Here is a 26,143-nt window from a genome sequence, read left to right as displayed (position 1 = left end):
ATTTGTTGCTCGCAAAACCATTTATCAGCCGGAATACATTAAAATTAACTTGCCAGAACAAGCACAGAATCTCTAAACTTCATCTGGTTCAGTTTTTCCCCAATGCCGGGTGTCTTTTCAAAATTAATTGTGGAGAAAAAGTTAATTCTCTCTTTTGTTCTACTTAAGTGATGCAACCAGGTGTTCTCTAGACATTTGCATTGTGCAACTTGAGCCTTGTTAAATATGGCATGCTAAGGTGTTTCTGCATCTTATCAAGTTGTCTGTATGGGTTCTCTTTTACAGTGCACATTTTAAAGTTTAAGTTCCAAAAAATTATAGCTGCTAAACCCAGAAATGAACAGCCAGAAAATGGCGATATAAGGCTAGGGGACTTACCAAACATTCAGGAGTTTTAGTTTAAAATGATAGTAGTAAGAATTGAATTTCAGGTTTCTAATTGTTTCTAATAACAATAAAAAAGCAGATATGTCAGAATGCGAAGTAAATGCTCCCCTTTTAAGGTTAGCAGGTGCATTTAGCAGAACAGAAAATTAAAATGCTGAAAACTCCTAAACGATGCCTGAAATAGATGTACTCCACTTATCAAAAAAGGCCTTTTTTGTTGCCATGGGCTCCTTTTTCAGTGTATTCACCTGCACTTTAGTCAAGGTAATAAGTCCTCCCCTTCATTACTGCATACTCACAAGCACCCTTCTATTCAATTTAAATGGAAAAAAGGAATGACATGTCTAAAACATTTACTTTTGCTAATGTAAAAGTGTTGGCATTTTGCTCCATTCCTGATAAGCTGGTGCCAGTGGAAATGATTATTCTTTTCTTATTCAAAGCATATCAGCAGTCGAAAGCACTCTCAATCTTATCAGGTGTATGAACAGCACATTTACTGAAAACAGTTTGTCCAGCTTCTCTCTCTTTCTGCCAGGCTATCAGATAAATTCAACTAACTAACTGTATTTACACACAATCAAACATAAACTATATCTTTGAAGAACTGCTGACTGATTTCAACATGCCATAGGTTTGCTGCTCAATATTAGTGACACGAAAATTGCCAGCAGCATATAACTACTACAACCAGTTGGAGACTTCCTTAAAACCAACACAAAGCAGAACATGGGTGATGGAAAGGTTACAAGGAGACAGACCTAACTTTACATTTCTGGTGCAAAAAATATCCACAAAAATGTACATCCTAATAATGTTCGGATTTCATGGTATACGAGCTTTCTAGTACTTTACTCATCTGTCTAGTTGTTGCTTTTCATCACTCCCTTGGGTTTGCAAACTTCCTTAAAGTAATCTTTTTGATCATCGATTCATAATTTTTAAAACCAATCACTTGCAATGTGGAGGGTATGTGCCAAAGGTTTCTAAAAGGCATGTTAAATTTGCCAGTTAATTACACAATCTTTGCCCAACAGATACTTGTGTGTGTGAATGCTTCCTTCTCCTACTCCCACCAACTTCTTTGGCTGAATACCTTTTAGAAAACAAAAAAGGGTGGGCCTGCACGACCACCTGAACCCATCTTGCGATCCTACCTCGACTCCAGGAAAAGAATGAGCCATCCTCTAGATTTGTAGGAAAACAATGAGATGGATTAAGCCAAGTGTGTGCAATTCAGACAATTGTTGCTTCTCCATCTGTGAAGCCTTGGTCCCCATGACTGACAGGACAGGTGTCACTCATACTAACGCAAACCAAGGCAGTGGATGCTCAGCTCTCGTTAATATGGCTGAACTCGTACTGTAGATTACCTGCACCTGCGGTAGACAACCAGCCTCTAATATGAGAATGATGGTGTCCGCTAGCGTTTCTTTAGATACTGGCAGTTCTAACATCAAATGCTACTGCTTCTGGGAACACCCAGTTGTCGTTGTTTATTAAAAATGGTGTTTCATGCTAATATTTGATTATCGCACTAGGTAAATGAATGTTATGAGGATACTTTACACTGACAGAACAATTATTTTTAATAGAAGCTATATTTCATTAAATTCTAAGCCAGGGAGCATCTTTTTGCAGCAAGAATTCTGCTTGGTGTCTGTTTTAATTCATTACAATTATTTGAGCATTGATATTTGCTACCTCTCAGAATCAATTATAATTACATTTCCCAATTTTTCAAATGTACTGTCTTTACCTGAAAAGAAGACCATGAATGTAAGACGATCCTTCCTAAAAATGCTATATGCACAAAAGAAATTATTATTAAACATATCTGTAACTTGCATGTGAAGTAAGATGACACACTGCTCTTTGATGACCTACTTGGGGGAAAAAACTAGTCTTGCACTTGAGTAAATATAGTAATCTCCTGATCTTTTTTTGTTTTGTTTTGAATTTTATGTAAACTAAGTAAACTATGTACTTGTTGGTTTACTAACCGAAATGGACCAAGCTTGCAAAAACAAATTCTTTTGGTGTGTATTTTGGACATAATACCCTTTTCATCTCACATCACCTGGGAATATTTAATGAGGAAACAGAACCTTTCACTTCAGATGCAAAATAAAACCTACAACAAACCCTAAGAAATTATGATGCACAGAAACGTCTTAGAAACAAATAAAAGAGGCAATCCTGTACACATACATAAAGGTCAATCTTGGCTTTCAACACCGTTATCTATAAACATAATGTTATTTTAAACAGCAGTTTGAAAAAAGAATTAGCTATCGTGCTATATTGTATACACTATCAATATTTCGCTAGCTGTTGTAATATACCAAAATGCAAGGGAAAAATATTTAAAACATCTGAGGGTACGGTCCCCCACCCAATATTATTTGTATTCAAGAAAGAAACAAAATCCCAGGGGTAAAAGCAAAAAACATAAAACAAGCCATCTTCTCGTCCTCCTATCCTATGTCCTAGTCAGCTTCCCTCTTTACATGGGAAGGAATGCACCTATTCTGAGTATAGTCAAATATTTCTTGTTGCTTTTCTTCACTATATTTACAAGTGTCAATGCATCTAAACCGTTTAAGGGGATACAGTTTGAATTTAGGTTGTTGAGTTTCTGGTTGGTTCTCTATACATTTTTGTTTGCTACAGAAGCTGAAAACCAGCATCAGTACACATACAACGTGTTCTAATTCTAACTAGCCACAGCCATCAGTCTCTGATCACACCTATTAAAATCCCTTTGTAGCCCATGCAACATCTTGCGACAGCTTGACCAGTTGTTTAAGGAAAGGGTGTGTGACAGAGCAAAGCTAAATCGACACATCCGTGATACTTCTGATGCGCCTCAGCATGGCTAATATTAATTTGTTTTCTTTGGCTAGGTAAGTGCTGCCAAAACATATTACACATGGTATGTAGTTCCAATCACTGTGATGAAAAGATGATGTGCACTTTTGTCTCACGTAAAACAACATGAAAAGACACAGAGGAGTAAGTGAGATCGCAGTCAGCTTGCAAACCAATAATGGCAAGAAAGACCTACATGGATTTTGCTTTAACATTTACTTCCATCCGGACTCTGAAGGAAGGTCCCACTGATTTAAATGGCTTGAATCCAAAGAGCTCTTACCCTAGAAGACTAACCTGTGTTTTTTGCTGATTCCCCCTCCCCAGCTTTCAGCATCTCCCATATCCACCCCAAACTGGCTGCAGATAATTGAGGGACCTCCCAGAGGGACTTTTTTGGGTAGTGTGGCAAATAATGGGAGGAGGGAATAATTTCCCTCTGCACACAAGCAGAGTACATTCTCACTCATGCAGCAAGATCTTTGGATCCAAATTTCCTTCCAGCTACGCATTTTTATGAAAGGAGCCCAAAAGAGCTGTCTTCTCAGCTCTCCCTCTCAAATGCTCACTTTACAGTTATTAAGGACAGTATCTTTACTTTCAATTATTTTTTAAACTCAGACTATACTGACACGCAGAGAAACGCAATGCCATCATATTCTACTATGCATAAGTAAACATGCAGAATTCAGCAAAATAATAACATTTAGATTGATTTGTTTGAAGGATGAAGAAACCTCTTGATAAAATATAATCCTGGAACACCAGTTCAACGAGAGCCACACTCACAGAGAAATTAAACCAGAGTTCAATGGCAACTTGATGACTTACATAATGTATTTGAATATAACATTTTGGGAATTAGAGCTTGTTTCACCAGATCTTGCGGGAGGGGGGAGAGTGTATGTGTTTATTTCTGTTTGGAGAGTGTATGGTAGAAACAGATGTACATTTTAGCAGAATAGCTATTTTTTTACAATCATACCTTCAATACAGTTTCAGTGAAATTTCCCCCCCCCAAAAAAAATAAACTTTACATGGTATACATATTAGTTGTACATAAACCAATAATTAGTGGTGAGACAAAATCAAATGTCTCAGGAGAAAAATAATTTCTAGGTAAAAGTTTACTTTCAAGAAATTTTTAAAAAATAAGAGAACTTTTTTTAAAAAAAAAAAAACACACCAACAACAGATGAATATATTGCTAGTACTATAACTTGCTCTAGCCGAAGAGAACAAATTTCAAGGAAGAAGTTCACATTAAAGGCACAGATTCTATATGCTACATGAGCAAATGTTGCTATCTTAAGCCCAATAATTCACACCTATCTTGCTAAAATAAATGGGATAATTCTATGCTTAAAAAAAAGATCTCAGACTTTTAAGGAAGGTTTAGATTTCAGGCTCAGTTATTATGCAAAGAATAAAAATGTTATATTTTATTATTTAAATTTTATCTTAATATACAATTTGGAGGAATTGAAGGAAATTCTGTAAAGAATTTGTCTTTGACATTCCAAAGAGGTCCAAATTCAATGCGAAATATGAAGAATGGGAAAGCAAAGGTAGAAGTATGACATGCATGTAATAGCACATGTTTACACTGAAATGGATTTCCAATTTTATTTTTGGAGCATTATACTTGGGTTAGTATTAAATTAATCCTATGTCATAAATAGCTATGTTTTAAAATGCAAACAAAATTCATGGCTCTCGTAACTGACAAATGCAGAAGTTCATACTATTATATTACCTTCGGTTGTACAGGCATATGGACATGAAAATTACGGCAAGCTGGAATATGTATTCACAAGAATGCAAAAGAAATTCAGGGAAACCCGGTATGTACATTTATTTCCTTTCTTCAAGGTTACCAGGAAAAAAGGCAACAAAAAAGTTCAGAAAAATGTTTACTGACATATGCAGTATCTGGTATATGAGTAATTACAATACATTTAAAATATATTTTTCATGAATAGGGCAAATAAACATACATAGCCACTATTGGCTATGATTTAAAAAAGCAACACAGAATTGTTTAATATAAAATCTAAATAAACATTGATCACTCTCAGCCAAGATACCAAGTTAAAAAAAAACCGCAACACCCCCATCACCCTCCCCCCAAAAAGAAAAAAAAAGCAGAGAGCATGTAAAATGAGGATGTCAGGTTACCAGAGACTGCTGGTTGTCATTCCAGCACTATCAAACATATACACATGAGTATGATTGGAGACAGAGAAGCTAAATATTTCACTGTCAGAGTATGTTGAGAAGTGCAATTCATTTCTCTCTCATGTGCTTTAGGACAATGACAATTTAATACAAGGCCAGTGGATGTAAAAGAGATAAAAACTAAACCAGCCCAGCATAATCACAGATTTCCTCCTGAGAGCTTGCTAGGGCTAGAAAAGCACTAGGTAGAGATCAACATTTTATTACACCCCCCTCCCAGGGATGTATTATGAAGCACAGTCCAAAGCATAAGCAAACAACTGCATCACTTTAAACTTCCAGAGGGATGTGTGCTGGCTCAATTTACCACAAGTTGCTTAAGTCCAGCACCCAAGCATTTTTTTACTGACTTGTAAGAGGCTAACAAGAATATTTATAAAGGGGCAAGGGTTTGAAGAGTGTCAATAAATATTGGTGTTGTTCATTTCTATTTGTTTTTGCAATGAGATCAAAGCCAAAAGGTCACTGTGCATCAGAAACAGTCGATAACAGGAAGTCTGCCAGGATATTTAAGCATGCTATTATTAAAAATTAGAACTAAGCATCAGATTATCACACTTTAATTTTGCATACACTGTCAGGCTGTAATTTAAAGGAGAAGCTTCAAGAATTGTAAAAAAAAAAAAAACACAGACAAGTTACCTTCTGTGTTTGATGTATAGCACCATGTATTTTAAAATTAATTGCAAAAGTGGGGCTTGGCTAATGAGGCGGTCCTTATCTTGCCTCAGCAGTCCAAGCGGAAGTTTTTTTTTTTTTTAAGGTGGGCTTAATATGCTTTCCCTTTCTTTAAATGCCCAAAGTGATACCTAAAGTAACTTCATATCAGATGAAAAATAACAAAATTCATCTCCTAAACTGTTAGCACAAAAAAAAAAAAAAAGCTACATGGTATCTCACTTCAAACTTAATATTCTTGATGTTGACAGAAACTGATAAATGTGTTACGATAATTTAGATTTCTGAAAAGTCAGTTTATCATACGCCTTTTTAAACACAGAAATGTCTTAAGGCAAGGACAGCTTTATATGGGACAGCAAGTGGGGAGGAGGGAACATAACTGTGGAAAAAAATGATCATCCATTCAAGAGAATTCACAAGGGCTTTGCTAATAACGCAGGTTAATTACTGCTGAAACAAACCAGGCTCAGTAAATAAAAGAGCAGAACCATAAACACATTAAAATGAGCAACCATCACTAAAAAAAAAAAGGGGGGGGGATCAGGCCCAGCAAATAAAAAGCTATTTCAGCACCAGATCCTTGCACAGTCTGCCCGCTTTTAGAACTTGCAGAAAAGGTACAAGAACAACAGAAATCCAAGCAGGGAAAATATTGGCGGGTGAGGGGGGTTGCATAACAAGGCCCTTTTGGGTGTACGTGCAATGACTGAATACCAAAAAAAACCCATTAATTCTATTTTTTTCAAGCTCACATCTTATGTGTTTAGGTTAGGGAGCACACTTTAGTTTTGTCATGCATGCTGGCCGCATATTAGATTAATACACACACACACTCACCCACAGATATTTATGGTACAACTATCACTTCCATTATTGACAGAGACTTCACACGGAGGAGACTAACCTTAGCCAGACCAGGAGTGTCAATTTCCCCCTACTTGGTCAGCTACCCCTCCCACACTTCAAATACTGTGCATATTTTGAGATCAAATTTTATTGGGAATAAAAGCTATGATCTAAAGGAAGGGGGAGGGGGAGCAGAAAACACACAAGGACCTCCATTAACGTTCATTAAATAGATAAATATGAACAAATTGCAGATTCTACAAAACAGCTCTGAAACCCAATATTTTTGAAATCATACATTGTGAAATAGGTGTAAAATCTCTCATGGCTCAAGTTCCTTTTGTCTCCCAATTTCTTACATCAAATGTTCACAATTGAAATTTTTGCCATCCATCCTAAGTTTCTTGGCATCTGCACATTTCTCTCGTGTATAGTAAAACATGGGGGGCAGGGGTATTGTTTGAGATAATGTGAACATTAGCTCTTTTCCCTGCTATTTCAGCACTGTTGCATTTTAAGATGAAAAGCATGGAAGAGGTTGAGTGTTCAAATTCATGAAGCGGACAGAGCCACAAAGGGAAATGTACACAGTGGACAGAAGGTATCTGAAGTCACAAATCTATTTGCCATTCTATGCCCGGCATTCAGAGATCATGTTTAAATTTACTAAGCTAGTTCCTCCTCCCCCCTTCCCTTTTTTGGAGCGTTTCAATTGCCTTCCCTTCTTCCAACAGCTGTGACAACTGTTAAAACAGTCAGTAAAATTAAGTCCGCTCTATAATCCTTTAGTCAATGTTACATTTTAATCAGAGGTTGGAGGAGATTTCATATTATGAGAACACTTCATTTAGAATGATTAAATTGAGACACATATGTCTAAATCAGCAAATATATTTATTGCATCTGTTTGGTTATTAAGTGGTATTGGAAATTATTAGCATTACAGTTTCGCTGAAAAGGCAAAAGCGTGGGTCACAGCTAGCTTTAAGTTTCTGCATTCTTTAACATGCACTGTCCAGATATCAAAGCATACCTAGTGATGGTCAGGCGGAGGTATGTGTTTTCCCCAAATGTCCTGCCAGTTTTTAGTTTGACACTCTCCCCTTACACTCCACCACAAAGTGGAAACTCTAGAAATCAAATATTCTTGTTGCTTTTAGCTCATCCCATAACTGCCTTCATAGTTCTGTGTGCCTCAAATGTCACAAAGCCAAAACATAATTACTAGCAATTACTAGCAATATTAATACCATGTAAGGCTCTGCAGTTTATTAATTGAGATAGAGAGTGATGTGTTGCTGGCCATTAGATAGTTCTGGCTGTCCACTGAACCACAGATCCATCCAACCATACATCCAGAAGACTTTTAGCAGAGGCAGGGGGTGGGGTAGGAAGCTAAGTGTGTGGGTGTGTTGTGTGTGTGGGGATAATAGTTTCTACCTTCCACAGAAGCCAAAAAGGCACATGCCCTGATTTCATTTAAATGCACCTACTTTAAGAGGCTTATCAAAACTAATCATTCAAATTAGCTCTAAGACGGTAAATTCAAGAAAGCTCCTTAAAAAAAGAACATCTTCCTAACTTTAGAATCTCTCCCCTGCCACCTCCCCAACCAGAGACAGCCTCCCATTTCAACTTGGAGCAGTGACAATTGTACTTATACACAGATTAAGAAAGTTTAGACCACACTGTACATAAATTTACGGAGTACTGATCTATAAACTCTCTCAGTGAGTGTGCTTACTATTGTTTATTCACTTTCCTTTTCAGGTGAACTAGGCATCCTGTCCCTTATCTCCCCACCACCACCAGACACCAGCTCCACTGGTAAGCTCTTTTATCGCCTGTATTGTTTTTCAGCATCCTAGGCACTTTTTATATCAGTCTTAATTGCATCTAGCCATTGCAACATACAGACGCTAAGGACAGCTAGTGGGCATACACCCACAATACACTGTCACTTGCTTGCAGGGTGACAGTACACACACTCCGTTTTGGACTCTGTAAGATAAATCAATGCCAGCTTCTACACTGCACAGTTATTCAGTCCAAAATTAAGTTTACAATCTGCCTAAGTTCTAAAGAGCTTAAATTGTTGGGGGGACCCCCCCCCCCGGGGTTGCTTGCAGAGGCTCTGGGAAAACATGCATTGAACTACATGAAATTTACACTGAATGTACTGTAAAGACACAGTTTTATAAAATAGCACTTTACTGTCATAGTGAATAATAAGCCGTTAGTGAATAATAAGCGAAAAATTTGTAAAATGCTGTGTGCTGTAAAATCTGCACTATTCCAATAAAAAAATTTTTTTAAAAAAAGATGAACCCAAAAAGTGCACCCCAACACCCCCTCCCCCCATTTAACAGACTTATTTGCTAGTAAATGACTAGAACATTAGGTTAGACCTTAATTACAGAACGCTACCCTTAAAGTGGGGTTAAGCAGTTGGGGAGTTCTTTCTCCTAGCTGTGCATGGTAAAAAATTTCAGAAAGATCCACATTTTTATCAAACTGCAAAGGTTCTCAATCTTGTTTGGGAACATATCCTCCTTAAAGTATGGGGGTGGGGGAGAGAGAGAGAGAGAGAGAGAAAACGTTCTTTCTGAAAGGTCTATTTTAACAATTCACTCTGCATTGGTGCCAAGTGCCTATTCTTAGTACCTGGATAAGAAGTGACTGTCACTCACACAGCTGTTTTACTGACAGCCACACCGCTTCCCCTCAAAGGTAACGTCGTCGGGGAGAACAATTCTCCACTTACTGAATTAACAGATAAAAGCAGCGCACAAAAAAAAAACAAAAAAACAGAGAGACAAGACAAGACACAAACAGCTCCACTCATGCAAACAGAAGTCAGAAGGCATTACCCGAAACAGAATTAACATTGGTCGTTGTTGCTTTTTTTTTTTTTTGCATTAAAAAAAATTAAGTGAAGGAAAGAGAAGGAAAGGGGGGGTCGGAGGGGAAAGAAGAAAGGTACCTACTCTTCTTCGTAGTGCAAGGAAAAAGACTCAGGCAGGCAAAGTTCTACCGAATCCATGTGCGCCCGGCAACCATTATTTGCGCACCCCAGCTATAAATCAAAGTTTCCCTTGACAGAGCACAGTGCAATTAACACACACGTTCTCCTGGTGACAAGCCTATAGGCACAGCCAGTTGGGACCAAAAGCTCTCGCACGCTCCTAATCAAGGACTTAAAGCCCCGATTGGAGCTTATAAATATGAAGTAGGGCTTTACATATGCAGTCCCACCGGCCCAGGCAGGCGCCGGATTGGTAGGGCGCCAGCCAATCAGCGGCGGCGAGGACGGAGGCTGCACGGATTGAGCGGCGGCGGGCGGCGGCTCGGCAGGTAGAGGAGGGCGGAGGGAACGGGGGAAGGACCCGGAGCGGCGTCCGCGGCTCGACGCGATGCCAGGGGGTTTAAAAGGAGGAGCGGAGCGCGCGGAGCACGGCGCGCTCAGCTCCTCCGCGGCTCGCTTAGCTCCTTAGGCGGCCGCTGCTCCGAATGCGCCCTGGCAGGAGGGAGCGCAGCCGCCCTTTGCGGTTACTATTTTGGGGGAAGATTTCGTCGTGAAGGTGGAAGTTTGTGCTGCTGCTGCTGCTTCTCGGTCCCGTGGTGGCTCGTCGCGTTTCTGCTCTGTGCGGGGCTCTCGGCTGGCTGAAACCCGACAGGAGTCTCGCGGCGCTCTCCCAGGCCATTTCTGCACGGGAGGTTTTGCCTTGCATTTGCCACTCTTTAGATGCACGTTTCCCCCCCTCCCCCAATCCAAATTCTCCAAACTCAACAATAAGCCCCCCGTGCAGAGTTTGGAGAATTCGGATGGGGGGGGGGGGACGTGCATCTAGAGAGTGGCAAATGCAAGGCAAAACCTCCCGTGCAGAAATGGCCAATAACCCCCCATGCAGAGTTTTGAGAATCTGGATGGGGAAAATGTGCATCTAGAGAGCGGCAAATCCAAGGCAAGACCTCCCGTGCATCAATGGCCCTAGGCATGTTTACTCGGAAGCGAATCGCTCTGAGCTGACTGGGGTCCCAAGTCGGGCTGTCGGGGACTGCAGCCTAAGCAAGGCACCCTGAAGTTTGACGTAAGCCACACACCCCCTCCCCTTAACCTAATGGGACATTTCCCAGTAAGCCTGCATTGGATCAACGGGATGTCTTTCTTATCCAGGGAACACTTGCATTTAATTTGACAGGACTTATTGTAAAGCTGGTGTGGGGGCTTGTACGCATACTGCAATCTTAAACACAATTAGTTAACAGGAAGGCCCGTTGAAATCTACATTATATACCTGTGAATAAACATGGATGGTTAATTTTCTATTTTTTTCCCCGTAATGTAATTCACCTAACCTCTGCTTTATACTTTTAGAGTTATGGAAATAAATTATACTTTTTAATTGATGACTGCTGTAAATATTTAAATCTGGTTGGGGGGAGGGGGACCAGCAATTATGAAGAGTCAAGGAGTGTGCACATATATATCCATGATGTTACTATCGGCATACTTTCACTACCCTCTCCATGAAAGTTAAAGGAGAATACTTTGTTCTTGCTTGAATGTCTGTCCCATTGATTTTAAGGAAATATACTCCGAAGTAATGCAGCAGGATAGTCCAAATAGGTTTGGGAGTATGACCCTTCAGTGATACTAAGACTGCAATGCTGTGAACATTACTTGAGCGTAAGTCCCACTGAAGTCATCAGACACTTTTCTGAGTAAACAGGCAGGGGAGTGGGCTGTACATCAGGTTAAAGGTTAATGCTACTGTTTAACTGTCTGCACCTGAACTCCATATAGTCTAACATGTGTGTGTGTGTGTGTGTGTGTGTGTGTATATATATATATATATATATATATATATATATATATATATATATATATATATATATATATATATATATATTAGTGTGTGTGTATATACACACATACACACACACACAACAACCTCAGGGATATTTATTGTCAGTGTGGTTGAAAATGTATTCCATTATTTCCATATGTGTCCACAAAATTATATCTAATATGGCACCACTAGCTACTGCGTGTCAAAGCTACTGACCAAACCCATTTGATGTAAATAAATAAATATCAAATTTTAGGCCATGTTTATGCTAAGCATTTCTTTTAAGGAAGTATCCAAAAATAAATTGTGCCACAACTTTTTAAAAAGTGTACCTTGTTAACTTAATATATTTATACATTATACCAAATGTTTTATTTGTTTGTTTATTTTGAGATTGCATCTGCCGAAAATAAAGAGATGGTCAGGAAATAGCTGATACCACCTTAACATCGGAGAACACAAAATTTTAAATAATTCAGCTGTACTGCTTGTACCATTCTTTTTTTCCGTGACAGAGCCCTCCATGATGTAAATGGCATAATCTTTTAGATCAAAACAAATCAGCGCGCACCCTTAGAATGCATTAATGCCATTCACAAATGGGAATACAACAGCTGCCTCCAAATCTATTTGACGGCTTTTGCCAAAGTAAGATGACAAAAGAGAAGACAAATACATGTAAGTGCAGTGGATGTATTTGTGTTCCTTTGTTTTGTTGAATAACTTCCAGCATGTCATTTATTTATCCCTTGTATGGTTTTTGAATCTGGTTCTTATATATGCAGTAAAACATACATGCAAGTATATATGTAAGTGCAAAGATCAGCAACCCACACAGCATAACTAAGGCTCTCACCACTGAGGAAAAGTAGGTAGTAAAAACTTAATTACCAGTAGCATTATGCTGCCTGTATTACTAAATGTGGACTCTAATTAAGATGTAAATTTGGTTCTGAGCAGTGAATTAAAAGCACTCTGAGATGCATCCCATCAACCATTCCAAAGATTTACTAAACAAGCAAGAAATAAAAGGCTCATATTAGAGCCTAACATACTTTCTTTTTTAAAAAAAGGATTAACTGTTAATGAAGATGTACTGCATTTCCATTCGCTGACATGTAACTGCAGTCTATTTCCCAAACCTATTGAAGTTCATTCATTAAAAACATTCAGTATACGGAAGCTACATTGTTCTTTGAATTTATACATATGTTCAGTACTTATTTTGTCATAAGTTTGAAAATTTTATACCCATGCATCTGTGTATAAGCATGATCCTTTCCCAGCTGAAATAGTTAACGTTTATAAGCAGTTAGTATCTACTGAGTCATATCATCATGATTATTTAAAATCTTAATTAGAAATACCAAATTTACCTCATATTTTTCTTAGCTTCATTACAGCGTCATTATAGTTACTGTGGAAAATTCTTGGGAATGCTGCCTTCTCTTTTGCTCGGTCTTCCCTTCTGCTATGCTTTCCTTGCCCACATAGTTTCCGCTGTCCCTCTGCTTGTCCGTGTCATCCCCCCCATCACCAAATTAGCTACTGCTATCTTTCCACCAGACACCTTGCAAGCATCTGTCTTCGCTGATGGGGCTGCTGCTTAGAAGACCACAGCCGTAGCATAATTTATGCATTCATGAAAGGCAGTTGGCCTGTTCCTCTGGGACTGAAAATGTCACCTCGGCTAGACCAGGGCCTGGAATTTCAACCGCATTCTTGAACTTGTGTTGCCCAGTTACTGTTTGGGTGTTTTAATACAAGGGGGGGGGGAATAAACGCAGGTTACCAAATATTGCTAGCAATTAGTCTTTTCTGGAGGAAAAAAAAAGACTGTTCTGTTTTATTAAAGATCTTTAAAAAACAGTCTTGTAGAAAATATGATTGGGGGGCTTGTTATAGAATTTGTAGAAGACGCAAGTCAGGTTTGGACACTTTCTCATGCTCACTTGTCTACACTGATGCTAAATCAAAAGCTCCAGTCTAAAACCTTACCTCAAGGACTCTGCACAAAGCAACAGTAATAGAATCAGGGCTGGAAGTGCGAGAGAAGCTGTCACGAGTCTCTGCACCAGTGAACGAGCACTGAGCAGTGTCTACATCTTTACATCCCCTCTATGTGTATAATTATCTCCATGTAGAGTACTGTACATCTTTAAGCGCCTTCACACTTAAGTGCTACAGACATCTCATTGCATCCAAATTGCCAGACTCCTAAACCACAGCTACCTCAAGGCTACTGAAGTAAAGATCCAGCGGCACTTTGCAGAAGCGGTACAGTTAATTATGCCAAGTACATATTTACTTAAAAGAGCACTGGAGGGAGAGAAAGCTTGGACGGAATGTCTGTGTCATCATTTATGCCCTCACAAACATTCCTTCCACCCCAACATTCCTTCAATTAAGCTCGCATTCAATGTTGTAAGCCACCCCTAGTTGTATTAAACGAATGATGAAAGACTAAGATAAAATGTTTCCTGTGTTTAGCATAATGTGAGGTAATTGGTCCGAAAGATGTCAGAACAATATGTTTTAAATAATGTTAATGAGCAACAGTCGTGGGACTGGGGGTGAAAACCCCCGAGAAGTCCCTGTGCTGCTATTTCTCTGATCCTCTCAGTCTCACCTGCACCTACTGATGGTTGTTTAAAAGCCATTAGAACTAAGGTATTAAATTGTTTTAGAGTTTTGAAATTTGTCTTTTATACTTCTCCAGAAGTGCAGTTCATGTTTGAGTACAATGTAAATTTTCTCCCTCTTCAAAGCAAGTAACAATCACTCTCAGAATTTCTTTTGCATGCTTCTATACACTTTGGCAAATGGTAGTAGATTACTACTTGAGAACCATCTGCTGCTTTCATTTATATTTAGCAGAAGTAATGACCACCCTGCCTGGATTTTAGGCAACAGCCCACAACATTAGAATTTGCTTTCAGTAGCCATTGATAAACATACTCACAGATTTGTACATGCACGCACACACCATTTTGCTTTTCTTATCCGTTTAAACAGGTGTACACAACATTTCTTCAACATGTCATGGCAAATATTTTATCATCAGTGCAATACAATAAATTAATGTAACCACAACAGGTATGCCATTCATCAAGGCTGGCCACTATTAGCACTTTGCTGGAGTGGACAGGTCCTCTTTACACAGCTGTAAATGACATTTGCTCAGTTTACCTTAACACCGTTCACAAAAGAGGGGGATGGGATGATTGTAAATGCATGGCCTGAGCAGGAAAAAAGTTTATTTTTGCAAAAACTTATACACACACTTCCCCCATTACTACATCAAATTCATTTCCTCAGAGAAGAACAGTGTTACTGTCTCAGATAGCCAAGGAGAAGATGACTGAGGGAATTCAGTCACTCTGTTTAATTAATGCAGGATTATTTCACTTTCATTTTGCGAAGCTAATAATATGACTGGTGGAATGTCAGTAAAAATTAAATCATAAACTATTGCAGTGCTGAGAGGAAAGCTTACTTCAGTTGTGGAGTGTTCCCAGTGGAAATCTTGAAAAATCTTGTACATATTTACACTGGTAAAATACCACATGCTGCTACATGGGATACTGAAGGATTCTAACAATCCATATGGCATGCATCACAGAGTTAACATTTTACAATTACATATTAATAAGCAGGTTGAAGGTCTGTTTTCTGAATGTTACAGTACCACATACCAAATGGAGAAGTACATTCAAGGTCAGCACTGCATTTTGGACAATCTTAGCTGCTGTTATATTATGATAATTATTCTTTAAGTATTCATATGGAAAGAGCAAATTAGGCTTTCCATGAGAAAGGTGATTGTGATAAACCGTTCTGAAAGGGGACAAACTTGTATTGTTTTCTTTCCCTGGTAATAAATTGCTTTCCCTTATTGGTACTATGATGCTTCTAGAGATGGTTACGGCTTTATTTTGCTTTAGTGTTTTATACTTCAAAGGAAGCAATTGTTTATTCCCTCACATGAATTTAAACTGACCACTCTTTCCTTCCATTCTATGTATAGGTACAGTATCAACAGGCAGACACCTACAGCCATTCTGGAACGAGATTAGGAGTGTAATTTCTGACTAACTGTGGGCAAGATCTGATGTCTTCCCCCCTTCTCTCCACAGCTTCCTACCTAACTGGAAGCTCAGGGCACTAAAAATAGAAAAGAAGATGGAGTGCAAATATTTCCCCAGTGAAAACACCAATAATCTTTACTGTGAGCTGACACGAATTGCTTGTTACGCTGCCCTAGGATATCATGGCCTGAAGCGACAGCACGCACACACACAGAGAAACACACTCAAAGACACTAGACATCTCTAACACCACAGTCAAGTGTAATTGTATGTACATTTTTTCAGTGGTCCTATGAATAGTCAGGAATTGTTCAAGTTGATGCACCTACTCATACAAAACCCCATTGTTTGTAGCCTGCCAGGATTTCCCCCTAAACACTTTTACCCATCTTTCTGTCCTTTGCCTCTTCCTCTATTCACTTTTCCTTGGCATTTTTATTATTAATGTTATTGCTGTTATTACTGTCCAAGCATAAGCTGATTCATGAGGGAGCCTGTGTAATTTAACCCCTGAAGCACTAAATTTCTTCACATGTGCCAAAGACACAGGTTTGTTGTTGCCTCTAGCAATATCCCAGCAAGACGAGTGATGGCGGTGTCATATCATCAAATAGTGACTTAATCTACTGCGACACCCTGGGAATGGGCAACTGAAAAGATTTTCAGAAGGTGGGTTTAAACTGCATGCAAAAACAGCATTCCCCTTTTCCAGCAAGCCAGAGTCACCTGGATCAAACCGGAACAAATACCATCCGCCCATTTTCCCAGTTTCAAATATTAAGCGCCGTCTCACACAAACATCCCTTTCCATAAACAGAGATTCTGATGCAGGATATCACTCCAAAAGCATTTTTGTAAAACGTTTCTCCTTTGTTCCGTTCATGGTGCCTGATTAACAAGCAGTCAGAGTACTGAATTGTATAACCTTAGGTAGCTGATTGTCCATGGACTCAAGGAAAGAGCCTTAATTCTATTTTCTTTTTCAATGGTCTGTCATCAAAGGCATGTCTTACAAACAACTCTTTAACGAGGGAACACTTCTTAATGGTAGGAAGGAAATTATATTCACATTTCAATACATAGCTGCAGTAAATATTGACATATTCAACGGAAAGTGTGAGTATTGTACTAGGCTATAAGCACATTACACAGGTTATAGTATATTTCCTATGGTATATTTCCTGGTGACAGACATAAGTGATCTCAAGATCTAGGCCCAACAACTGCCTTGTAGAATATATTTCCCTAAACACATTATTTTAAAATTTGTGCTCCATACTTAAACCATGTATATTGTACTCATCCATGCCAAGGCTGACCCTGTACTACTCCAGTCTTCCCTACTTACAACTGTGTTTGACAATTAGGCAGTATCGCCAAGAACTAATTTAGTGTGATAAGAACATGAGAAGAACCCTGCTGGATCGGACCAAGGTCTCATCTGGTCCAGCATCCTGTCTCTTACAGTGACCAACCAGATGCCTCTAGGAAGTGTACATGCACAGTATGAAGGCAAATGCTGAACACATAGTATTTGGAGGCACACTTGTCTCTCAAATACTAATAATAGCGATTGATAGTCCTATCCTGTGAGTATGTCTTTCACTTTTAAAAGAAAGGCCTTGTAGTTGTCACACTAAAGCAAAAGTAGAGGGAAATTTACCGTCACAGAGAAATACTGACTAGAATGTGGACGTCACACTATGATTGCTGATCAAAACCGTGCCACCGGTGCTGATCTTGCTTGCCCCTGGTCAGCCATTTGGACTAGTGGTCATTAACAAGAGCAACTTCATCTTTTGAATTGTCAACTGACATTAAAAAACCCTAGACTCTTAAGTTAGAAGTGTAGCACTTGCAGGATTTGAATTTAAATTGGGAGGGGGGTTGCATTGGGAGCCATACAGGTTTCTGTGAAAGACATTATTCAAACAATTTAAGTAAGAACCATATTTTAAAAATAATTTCACCTGCATGAGTTCTTGCAATCTAGGTTACTTGATTATAACAACTCAGGACCCTTCCAAGGAATAAAGTTTATTCTAGAACAACATATTAAGCACAAAATGCATGTAAATGCTAGTATTACAGATTCTCCATGCTTATTGTAGCATGTGCAATGAAAATGTTCATATATTAGGAAGGAATAAATGAGATAATATAATTCCTGTGTGTGATTTTAATGGCTAGACCTTTCCATTATCACCTGAGTTCTGATCCCACTGCCAGCTCATTTCTATTGATCAGTCAGTTAGTCCAATTCAATTATGCAATCCTAATCAATAGATTTAGCTCTGTGATGTATAAATGCTACACCTATCTCACCCAACTTAATTCATATACCTACTAATTTTTAAAAAGTGTTCAAACAGAACAGAATTTCTGGAAACTATATCTGAACAGAAGGTGACCATAATCTTTAGACCCCAGAGACAGTTACCAGTCAGAGTAGACAATAGTGATCTTGATAAACCAATGGTTTGACTCCGTAGTCCTGTTCACATGCTCAGTGAATGCACATACATCTGTCTGTAGGAAAGAGCCAACATATGTTCACTTTACAAATGAAACCAGCAACCAATTCCTGGATAAACTGGGGGAGGGGGGAGTTAAGCCACATGTTCAGTTGCACATGCATTAAATATACCTTAAGAATTACTCAACGCTCTTTTAAAGAAAAATGAAGTGTACATGGTACATGGAATATACGCAGCCCTGTACACACAAACCGTCACACATTAACTGAATGCATGGAGAGGGACAGCAGGCATAAGGGTGCCAGCCCTGACCCCCTCCATGGCATTGCTGGAATGTGAGCATGGTGCTTATACATGGAGGCAGTGTCCATGTGTTTACTCCCTCCCTATGATATGGGATGCTGCTTTCTGAATACTGCTGTTCATAGGGAGGGAGCGCATGTAGGCACCATGCTCATGAGCCGGCAATCATGCAGGACAGGGACAAAGCACTTGTGGCTGTTCTCTCTCTCCATGCATTCAGTCAATGTGCAGTGTGGTTGTGTGACCTGGGTTTGCGCTTTCACTGTTCCTGGTGAAAAGGGCTAATAAGGCAGTTTCATGTGTTCTTTAAACGGAGAAGGTTTTATGTGGTTTATCAGAAAGGAAACTACATTTTTTCTTTATTTCTGTATTATTGATAAAAGGACAACACTCTTTCAAGAAAAAAAAACCTCATGCATAGTTTCCCCTGGAAAACTCAACATGTGCACAATCCCATTAATTAAATTTCAGTGAGTAAACTCAGGCATCAATTGATATTGAAATATTAACTCCATGTTACAGAGCCAAACCTCCCAATATAGAGGCATTGTTTATAAAAACAAAACACCTCTTGCTCTCTTCGATGTCACCCACACAGCCCAAGAAATCATGCTACCAGAGTTAGACAATCTAATCAGCACTTTCCCCTTGGTAAGTAATATTACAATAAATTAAGTGGCAAATTTTCTTTTAACGTCAACCAAATTTGCTGTCTGACAAAGATATTCCTCTGTGCGGAAGTTAGAACCACCACTGGACATATTTACACCAAAACTATGGTGTCTTTTATAGGGTGTAACTACACATACACACATTTGAATAAACACATTTTACAAACAGTTTTCTACCTGAAACGGTTTTTAAAATCCTCAAACAGTCATTCAGGTGTTCTCCATACCAATCTAATGTTGAATTTTTAAAAACAAAAAAAATCAAAATATTAATGTATAACAGGCAAATAATTTAGAGCATGATTGTTCAGGAGTTCCAAAGAAAATGGTCATTGGTTTCTGGTAGTGTTTTGAAAGGTAACAGACTCTGAAGCAGCCCTTTTACACAATATATGTGGATCAGTGAGTTTGATTGTATTTTCTCTCAGATGAAAAGCAAATGAAATGATATTTGATAGTGGTAGCCATGTTAGTACGCTGCAACCAAAATGACAGAGTCTTGTGGCATCTTAAAAACTAGCAAATGTATTGTGGTGCATGCTTTCATGAGCCAGAGTCTACTTCAACAGATGCATGAAGGCAGTCAGTTAGCAGAGACAGCTATACTCAGAGCTATAAGCAACAGAGTGAAAGGGGAGTTATTTCAAAGAGCTGTTTCTCCTAAGGATGTCACTGCACTCGTATCTTTTAAGCTTTGGGAGCATGCTTGCTACCAGCCTTTTCAGATTTGGAGAAATCCTGCGTTTTAAATCAACTACACTGCCACAAGTACCCTAATAAATAGTTCCACAGTTTGATGGCTTATTGACCGCACTTTTAGACAACACTTTCCCCATAACTGTATCCAAGTGCCTCTCCTCTACATTAGATTCATTAATAACATTTTTTTAAATCATCCAGACCCATAGGAAGAAGACCCTTGAGATTCTGAGACATTAGGCAGATGATAAGAGGGAGGGCATCTTGGCCATCTTCTGGTCACTAGGGGTGTGGAGGGGGGAGGTAGTTGTGAATTTCCTGCATTGTGCAGGGGGTTGGACTTGATGGCCCTGGTGGTCCCTTCCAACTCTATGATTCTATGAAATTTTCCCATGGCTTTAGCAACTTCCACCTGCACCATCAATCTGGGTCAACTTTTTGGACAACACTGTGTATCTACATGATGTACATATAAGAACATAAGAAAAGCCATGCTGGAACAGACCAAGGCCCATCAAGTCCAGCACAATGGCCAACAGGGTGCCTCTAAGAAGCCCACAATCAAGACAACTGCAGCAGCATTATTTTCCCTGTGTTCCCCAGCACCTAATATATTAGGCATGCTCCTCTAATACTGGAGAGAATAAGTATGCATCATGACTAGTCTCCATTTTGACTAGTAGCCATGGGTTGCACAGGCGGGGCCGTGGAAATGGGGAATCTGTTCGGGCACAAGGGGAATCTGTTCGGGCCCTATCCTCCATGAACATATCCATTTCCCTCTTAAAGCCTTCCAAGCTGGCAGCCATCACCACATCCTGGTAGAGAGTTCCAAAATTTAACTATGTGTTGTATGAAGAGATACTTCCTTATTAGGGTTGCCAACTGCCAGGTAGTAGCAGGAGATCTGCTAATTCAACTGATCTCCAGCCTATAGAGATCTGATCACCTGGAGAAAAATGGCTGCTTTGGCAATTAAACTCTATGGCATTGAAGTCCCTCCCCTCCCCAAACCCCGCCCTCCTCAGGCTCCACCCCAAAAATATCCCGCCGGTGGCAAAGAGGGACCTGGCAACCCTATTCCTTATGTCTGTTTTGACTCTCTTACCCTGCACCTTCAGCAGATGACCCTGCATTCTAGTATTATGAGACAGGGAGAAAAGCTGCTCCCTGTCCACTCTTTCCACACCATTCATAATTTTATAGCCCTCTATAACATCTCCCTTTAAAAGCTGAACAGCCCTAAGAGTTTAAACTGATAGGGCAATTTAACTAATAGGGCAATTTTTTAACTAATATTTTAACTAATAACTAACAGGGCAATATTTAACTAATAGGGCAATTGCTCTAGTGCCCAGATCATTTTGGTTCCTCTTTTCTGCACCTTCTCAAGCTTTGCAATATCCTTATTTAGGTATGGTGACGAGAACTGTACACAGTATTCCAAGTGTGGTCTCACCATAGATTTATATAAGGGCAGTATAACCTTATATATTTACTATTCCTTGTCTAATTATGGCCAGCATAGAATTTGCCTTTTTCGCAGTAGCTGCACACTTGGTTGACATTTTCATCGAGCTATCTACTACCACCCCAAGATCTCTTTCTTGGTCTGTCACTGACAGCACAGATCCTATCACTGTATATGTGAAGTTGGGATATTTTTTTTTGCCCCAATATGCAATTGCTCACTTTGAACTTCATTTGCCATTTTAATGCCCATTCCTCCAGTTTGAAGAGATCCTTTTGGAACTCTTCACAGTGCATTTTTGTTTTAACCATCCTAAATAATTTGATGTCATCTGCAAACGTGACCACCTCATAGTTCGCCCCTAGCTCCAGGTCATTGATGAACAGGTTGAAAAGCACCGGTCCCAACACAGTTCCCTGAGGGACCCCATAACTCTATACCAGAAGCCTCCTGATCACTAAACAACAGACTTTTAGCTACGGTCCAGAACACACCACACTATCCCTTTGGACATGGGCAAACACCTTCAGGATTATACCAAGGATACCTAAAATTACATTAGCCCCTGGAGAAGAAAAGAAAGAGGTTGCCAAGGCTATACAGCCACCACAAAGTCACTTTCTACAGGATTGGTCAAGCAGGGAACAACAGAACTCCACTAATTACTATCTATTGCCCCCTGCTCAAACTTCTCCAGTGCACTATAAGGGGTATACACCTTGTGCTGGAATACGATCCTGCCTTGGAAGTAGGCTAGTCCTTGCTTATAAAAAGCCTCAGAACCTGAAGCAGTTACTCCCCAGCAATAATGGACCCCCCACTGCTGATACAGGAGGGACTAGCTCCTGTAACACACTGCATCCGCTCAAGTGACATTTTCACAGGACCCAACATCATTGTCCATATGATCAAGTTCCCATTCACTGCACATACTCTAATGTACGCCATGCGGTTCTGTGAAAGCAATGGCCAATTGCAATTTACACTGGCCAAACTTGCACATTTAAATAACTCTCAAGCCTCAAACAAACAGCAGTCAGGCCAAACTTCAAGAAAACAAATGGATATAAAACAGTCATAAAAAATGGAAACACTCAGAAACAGGTGAGTGGGGGATAATTCTCTCTCTCTCTCTCTCTCTCTCTCTCTCTCTCACACACACACACACACAGCTTTAGCATTTTTAAAAAAATCAGCACTAAAATGTCATTATCTCACTCTACCATTGTAATGATATGTTTAGCAGGTTCTCTGAATTCCCAGCTTTCATTTTTAAAATAAATTAAGTCTCTAGCCCTTTCCCTCTCAAAGATATAAGGAAAAAAGACATGTCTCTACTAGGGAAAAGGCTAGAGACTTACTTTAAAAAAGCCCAGTAATTCAGAGAACCTGCTGAACCTAAATGTGCATGCTTACATCAATATAAGGGTTGTATTATTTTACATAAAAAATGAAACCACTCATCTTCAGGAGCTTGTGGCATTTTAAAATCCTTTTAAAATGGCATCACCCTCTACAGGTCAGACCCCTGTCACATCTAGTTTGGCCCTCAGTCTTGGAAATGTAGGTGATTGGCTTTAGTTACTCGTTGATGAAAGGAAGGCACTTGGTAGCTGCTTCCAAAATGTTCTTTATTTAGCAAACGTCAGAACTGAGACTGAGCGCTGAAAATACTCTCAGGTCCCGAGAATAAATATAGATGAATTAAAAGGTGGCACTAAAGTTTCAACACCACCTCATTCATGCTGTGGTTTTGAGATGTGTACAGAGAATCAGCTGCTATACTTCATACTAAGTGTAAGTTTATACATTTTGAGAGCGATCTTATGCAGAGTAAATCCATCCTTAGCCTACTGAAATCAAGTGGCTCGGACTGGAGTAAAGAATTACATAGCCAGACTCCTAGACAAATACACAGATAAATATGTGCCCAGTTAAACAAATTATAGAATCCCATAATCATAAAGGTGGAAGGTGCCATATTGGAAGGGGCCATACAGGCCATCCAGTCCAACCCCCTGCTCAATGCAGGATCAACCTAAAGGATCCCTGACAAGTGTTTTTCCAGCCGCTGCTTGAAGACTGCCAGTGAGGGGGAGCTCACCACCTCCCTAGGCAGCCGATTCAACTGCTGAACTACTCTCACTATGAATCCCGCCCCCCCCCAATATCCAGCTGGTAACTTTCCACCTGTAATTTAAACCCATTAGTGCGAGTCCTATCCTATGCTGCCAACAGGAACAGCTCCTTGCCTTTCTCTAAATGACAGCCTTTCAAATACTTAAAGAGAGCAATCATGTCCACCCTCCACCTCCTCTTTCCCAGATTAAACATTTCCTCATCCCTCAGCCTTTCCTTGTAGGGCTTGGTCTCCAGGCCCCTGATCACCCTTGAATCCTCCAATTTAATTCATTGCCTTCCCTCCAACCCCCACAGTTTTGTTATCTGACAGTAAACTTCTTCTTAAATCCTTATTGTCTGTTTTCTTTTGTACCATTGACACATGGTACTCAGGTTTTTGAAATGCCAAAGTCTTCATTCAGTATTACTTTGGGGAAGTAAAACAAGAATGAATTCTCTTTCAATATAGTCTAAATAAGTTTTTGAAATCTTATTGAGTTAGTCACTTACAACTCAAGCTTCAAAACAAGTATTTCTGTTACAAGTTTTTAGATGGAATCAAGTACTTAAAGAAAATCAGAATTTGAGTAGTCAGCTACGGAGAAGGCTGAGATTCAAGATGAAAAGACTGCCTAGTCTTTCTGACATCTTGTACAGTACCTTTATTGTACAGTACTCACTTGCAAATCAGACTATAGCCACACTCGAAGGCTGGAGTCCATGGTTCCTGACTTTAGTGAAGTTTGTCCTTGCCTGATAAAAGGCTCCCGTTTAGATTACATTCTTTTTATGGTTAATAGCCCTGACTTGCACAATATTTTTTTTAAAAATATGTTTCTATAATTCTATTTTTGTTATAAATTAATACCAGTTTTGTACATGAGGTCTGCTGTGTAATGAAAGACAAATACTCTGGCATCTATGGGAATTTTCTTACATCCAGAAGACCAGTAAGAAAAAGTAGCAGCACAAATCTCTCTCTCCCCACACCCACTCCAGCAGAGCCCCGTATGTCACATTTGCATTTCTATTCAGCTGCACTGCCTGACAATGAAGCAAATGGGTTTGCCTTATCTGTACAATTCTGGACAACAGAGATTTCTAAGCCATACAAAGGAACAGCCTCACCATTCAGCCTTCTACACTTTCCATTGCAGCCCCCCAGGATCCTGTGGGGAATGCTGTCACATAAACACCTGTCCCTACTTTTAAAAAAATCTTCAAACTGTCACATGTCATTGGGGGAAAAACTAATTTAAAATAAAACAAAATATTCAGCATGAATTTCTTGACGCAAGCCAAAAATTAAGACTCTGGTGTTAATGTTTAGAAGTTAATGCTGAATGTAATTCTATAATCCAGGAGTATGAAAACCTTCTCATGCAAACCTAATAAATTGATTTTTTTTCCCTCCACTGGTCTCATCAGTCTCACTGTAAAAAATGTGATCTATATAAAGAAACTAGTTAAACATGCCAATTTGTGGTAGTTTTTATCACATAAAGTTTAAAGAAGGAAATCAAGATGATGTGCTGTTTCACTGTCATGTGAGAAAAGTTCTATCTAATGCCTTTAAAATTAATATCTTCCCACTGATAAGTTAAAAATTATACCAGTCAGTCACTCTACAAAATCTCCAGATCAGCTTTGTGTTATGCTGAGATTTATACTAGCTATAACACAGACTAGGATTTACAAAGGCAAGAAAAATTCTAATGAGATCATTTTACAAACATCCATGCCTTGTGTTATCTCGTTATGATAGTTCTCTAACTTGCATGCACATTGGTATTTTGAACTTTATGTCTCCCAGGAGCAGTTTGGAGGATGGGCACTGGAGGTGTACCAGAACAGGGGATGCTGAGAAAGACACGCTACATGAGCAGAAATCCTTCGGTCTTTGGAAACACTCCAGTGGCCCCTAACCAATGGGAGAAGCCACCTCCACACAACACTCTTTTCTCTGACATCAGATAGTTAGGGTTGCTAGATCCCTCTTTGCCACCGGCGGGAGGTTTTTGGGGCAGAGACTGAGGAGGGCAGGGTTTGGAGAGGGGAGGGACTTCAATGCCATAGTGTCCAATTGCCAAAGTGGACATTTTCTCCAGGTGAACTGATCTCTATCAGTAGGAGATCAGTTTTAATAGCAGATCTCCAGCTAGTACCTGGAGGTTGGCAACCCTACAGATAGTACTGGGCTGCACTCTGTTTATCTGGGGTAGTCACAAGGCTAAGAAGATCTAGCCAGTGCCACTTGGGAACTGAGTATGTACCCTCAAACATTCTCCAATATCTCCTTCAATGTACAGGGGTTTGGGGGCAGCTGTGTTAGATTTCCTGGCAGACAACATGAAGACAGAAGGTATGAACGTATTGAGGTGCCACATATTCCTTCTTCCTCTCTTCTTTGCCTTGCAATTAATTTTATAACAGAAGT

At 39.5% G+C, this 26,143-nt stretch overlaps 1 protein-coding gene and 1 long non-coding RNA gene across 4 annotated transcripts in view; one reads left to right on the top strand and one right to left on the bottom strand.

Moving 5' to 3' along the window:
* The window catches only part of ESRRG (estrogen related receptor gamma), a 516,565-nt gene that overhangs the window by 222,041 nt on the left and 268,381 nt on the right, over positions 1 to 26,143 (bottom strand). The window contains exon 1 of one of the 3 annotated variants that reach the window (XM_056852764.1): positions 10,011 to 10,167. The exons of the other annotated variants lie outside the window; for them this stretch is intronic. Coding sequence (XP_056708742.1) covers positions 10,011 to 10,066 — 56 coding nt within the window. The 5' untranslated portion in view covers positions 10,067 to 10,167. Of the gene's footprint in view, positions 1 to 10,010; positions 10,168 to 26,143 lie in introns of those variants that run through there. 3 annotated transcript variants of the gene reach the window in all.
* LOC130480296 (uncharacterized) lies at positions 12,396 to 13,643 on the top strand. Its single transcript, XR_008933407.1, has 2 exons — positions 12,396 to 12,554; positions 13,443 to 13,643. It is a non-coding gene; the product is annotated as an uncharacterized LOC130480296 (long non-coding RNA).

This window comes from Euleptes europaea, chromosome 7, assembly GCF_029931775.1.
Source record: "Euleptes europaea isolate rEulEur1 chromosome 7, rEulEur1.hap1, whole genome shotgun sequence".
Classification (NCBI taxonomy): domain Eukaryota; kingdom Metazoa; phylum Chordata; class Lepidosauria; order Squamata; family Sphaerodactylidae; genus Euleptes; species Euleptes europaea.
This window is presented reverse-complemented; position numbering and strand designations above follow the sequence as displayed.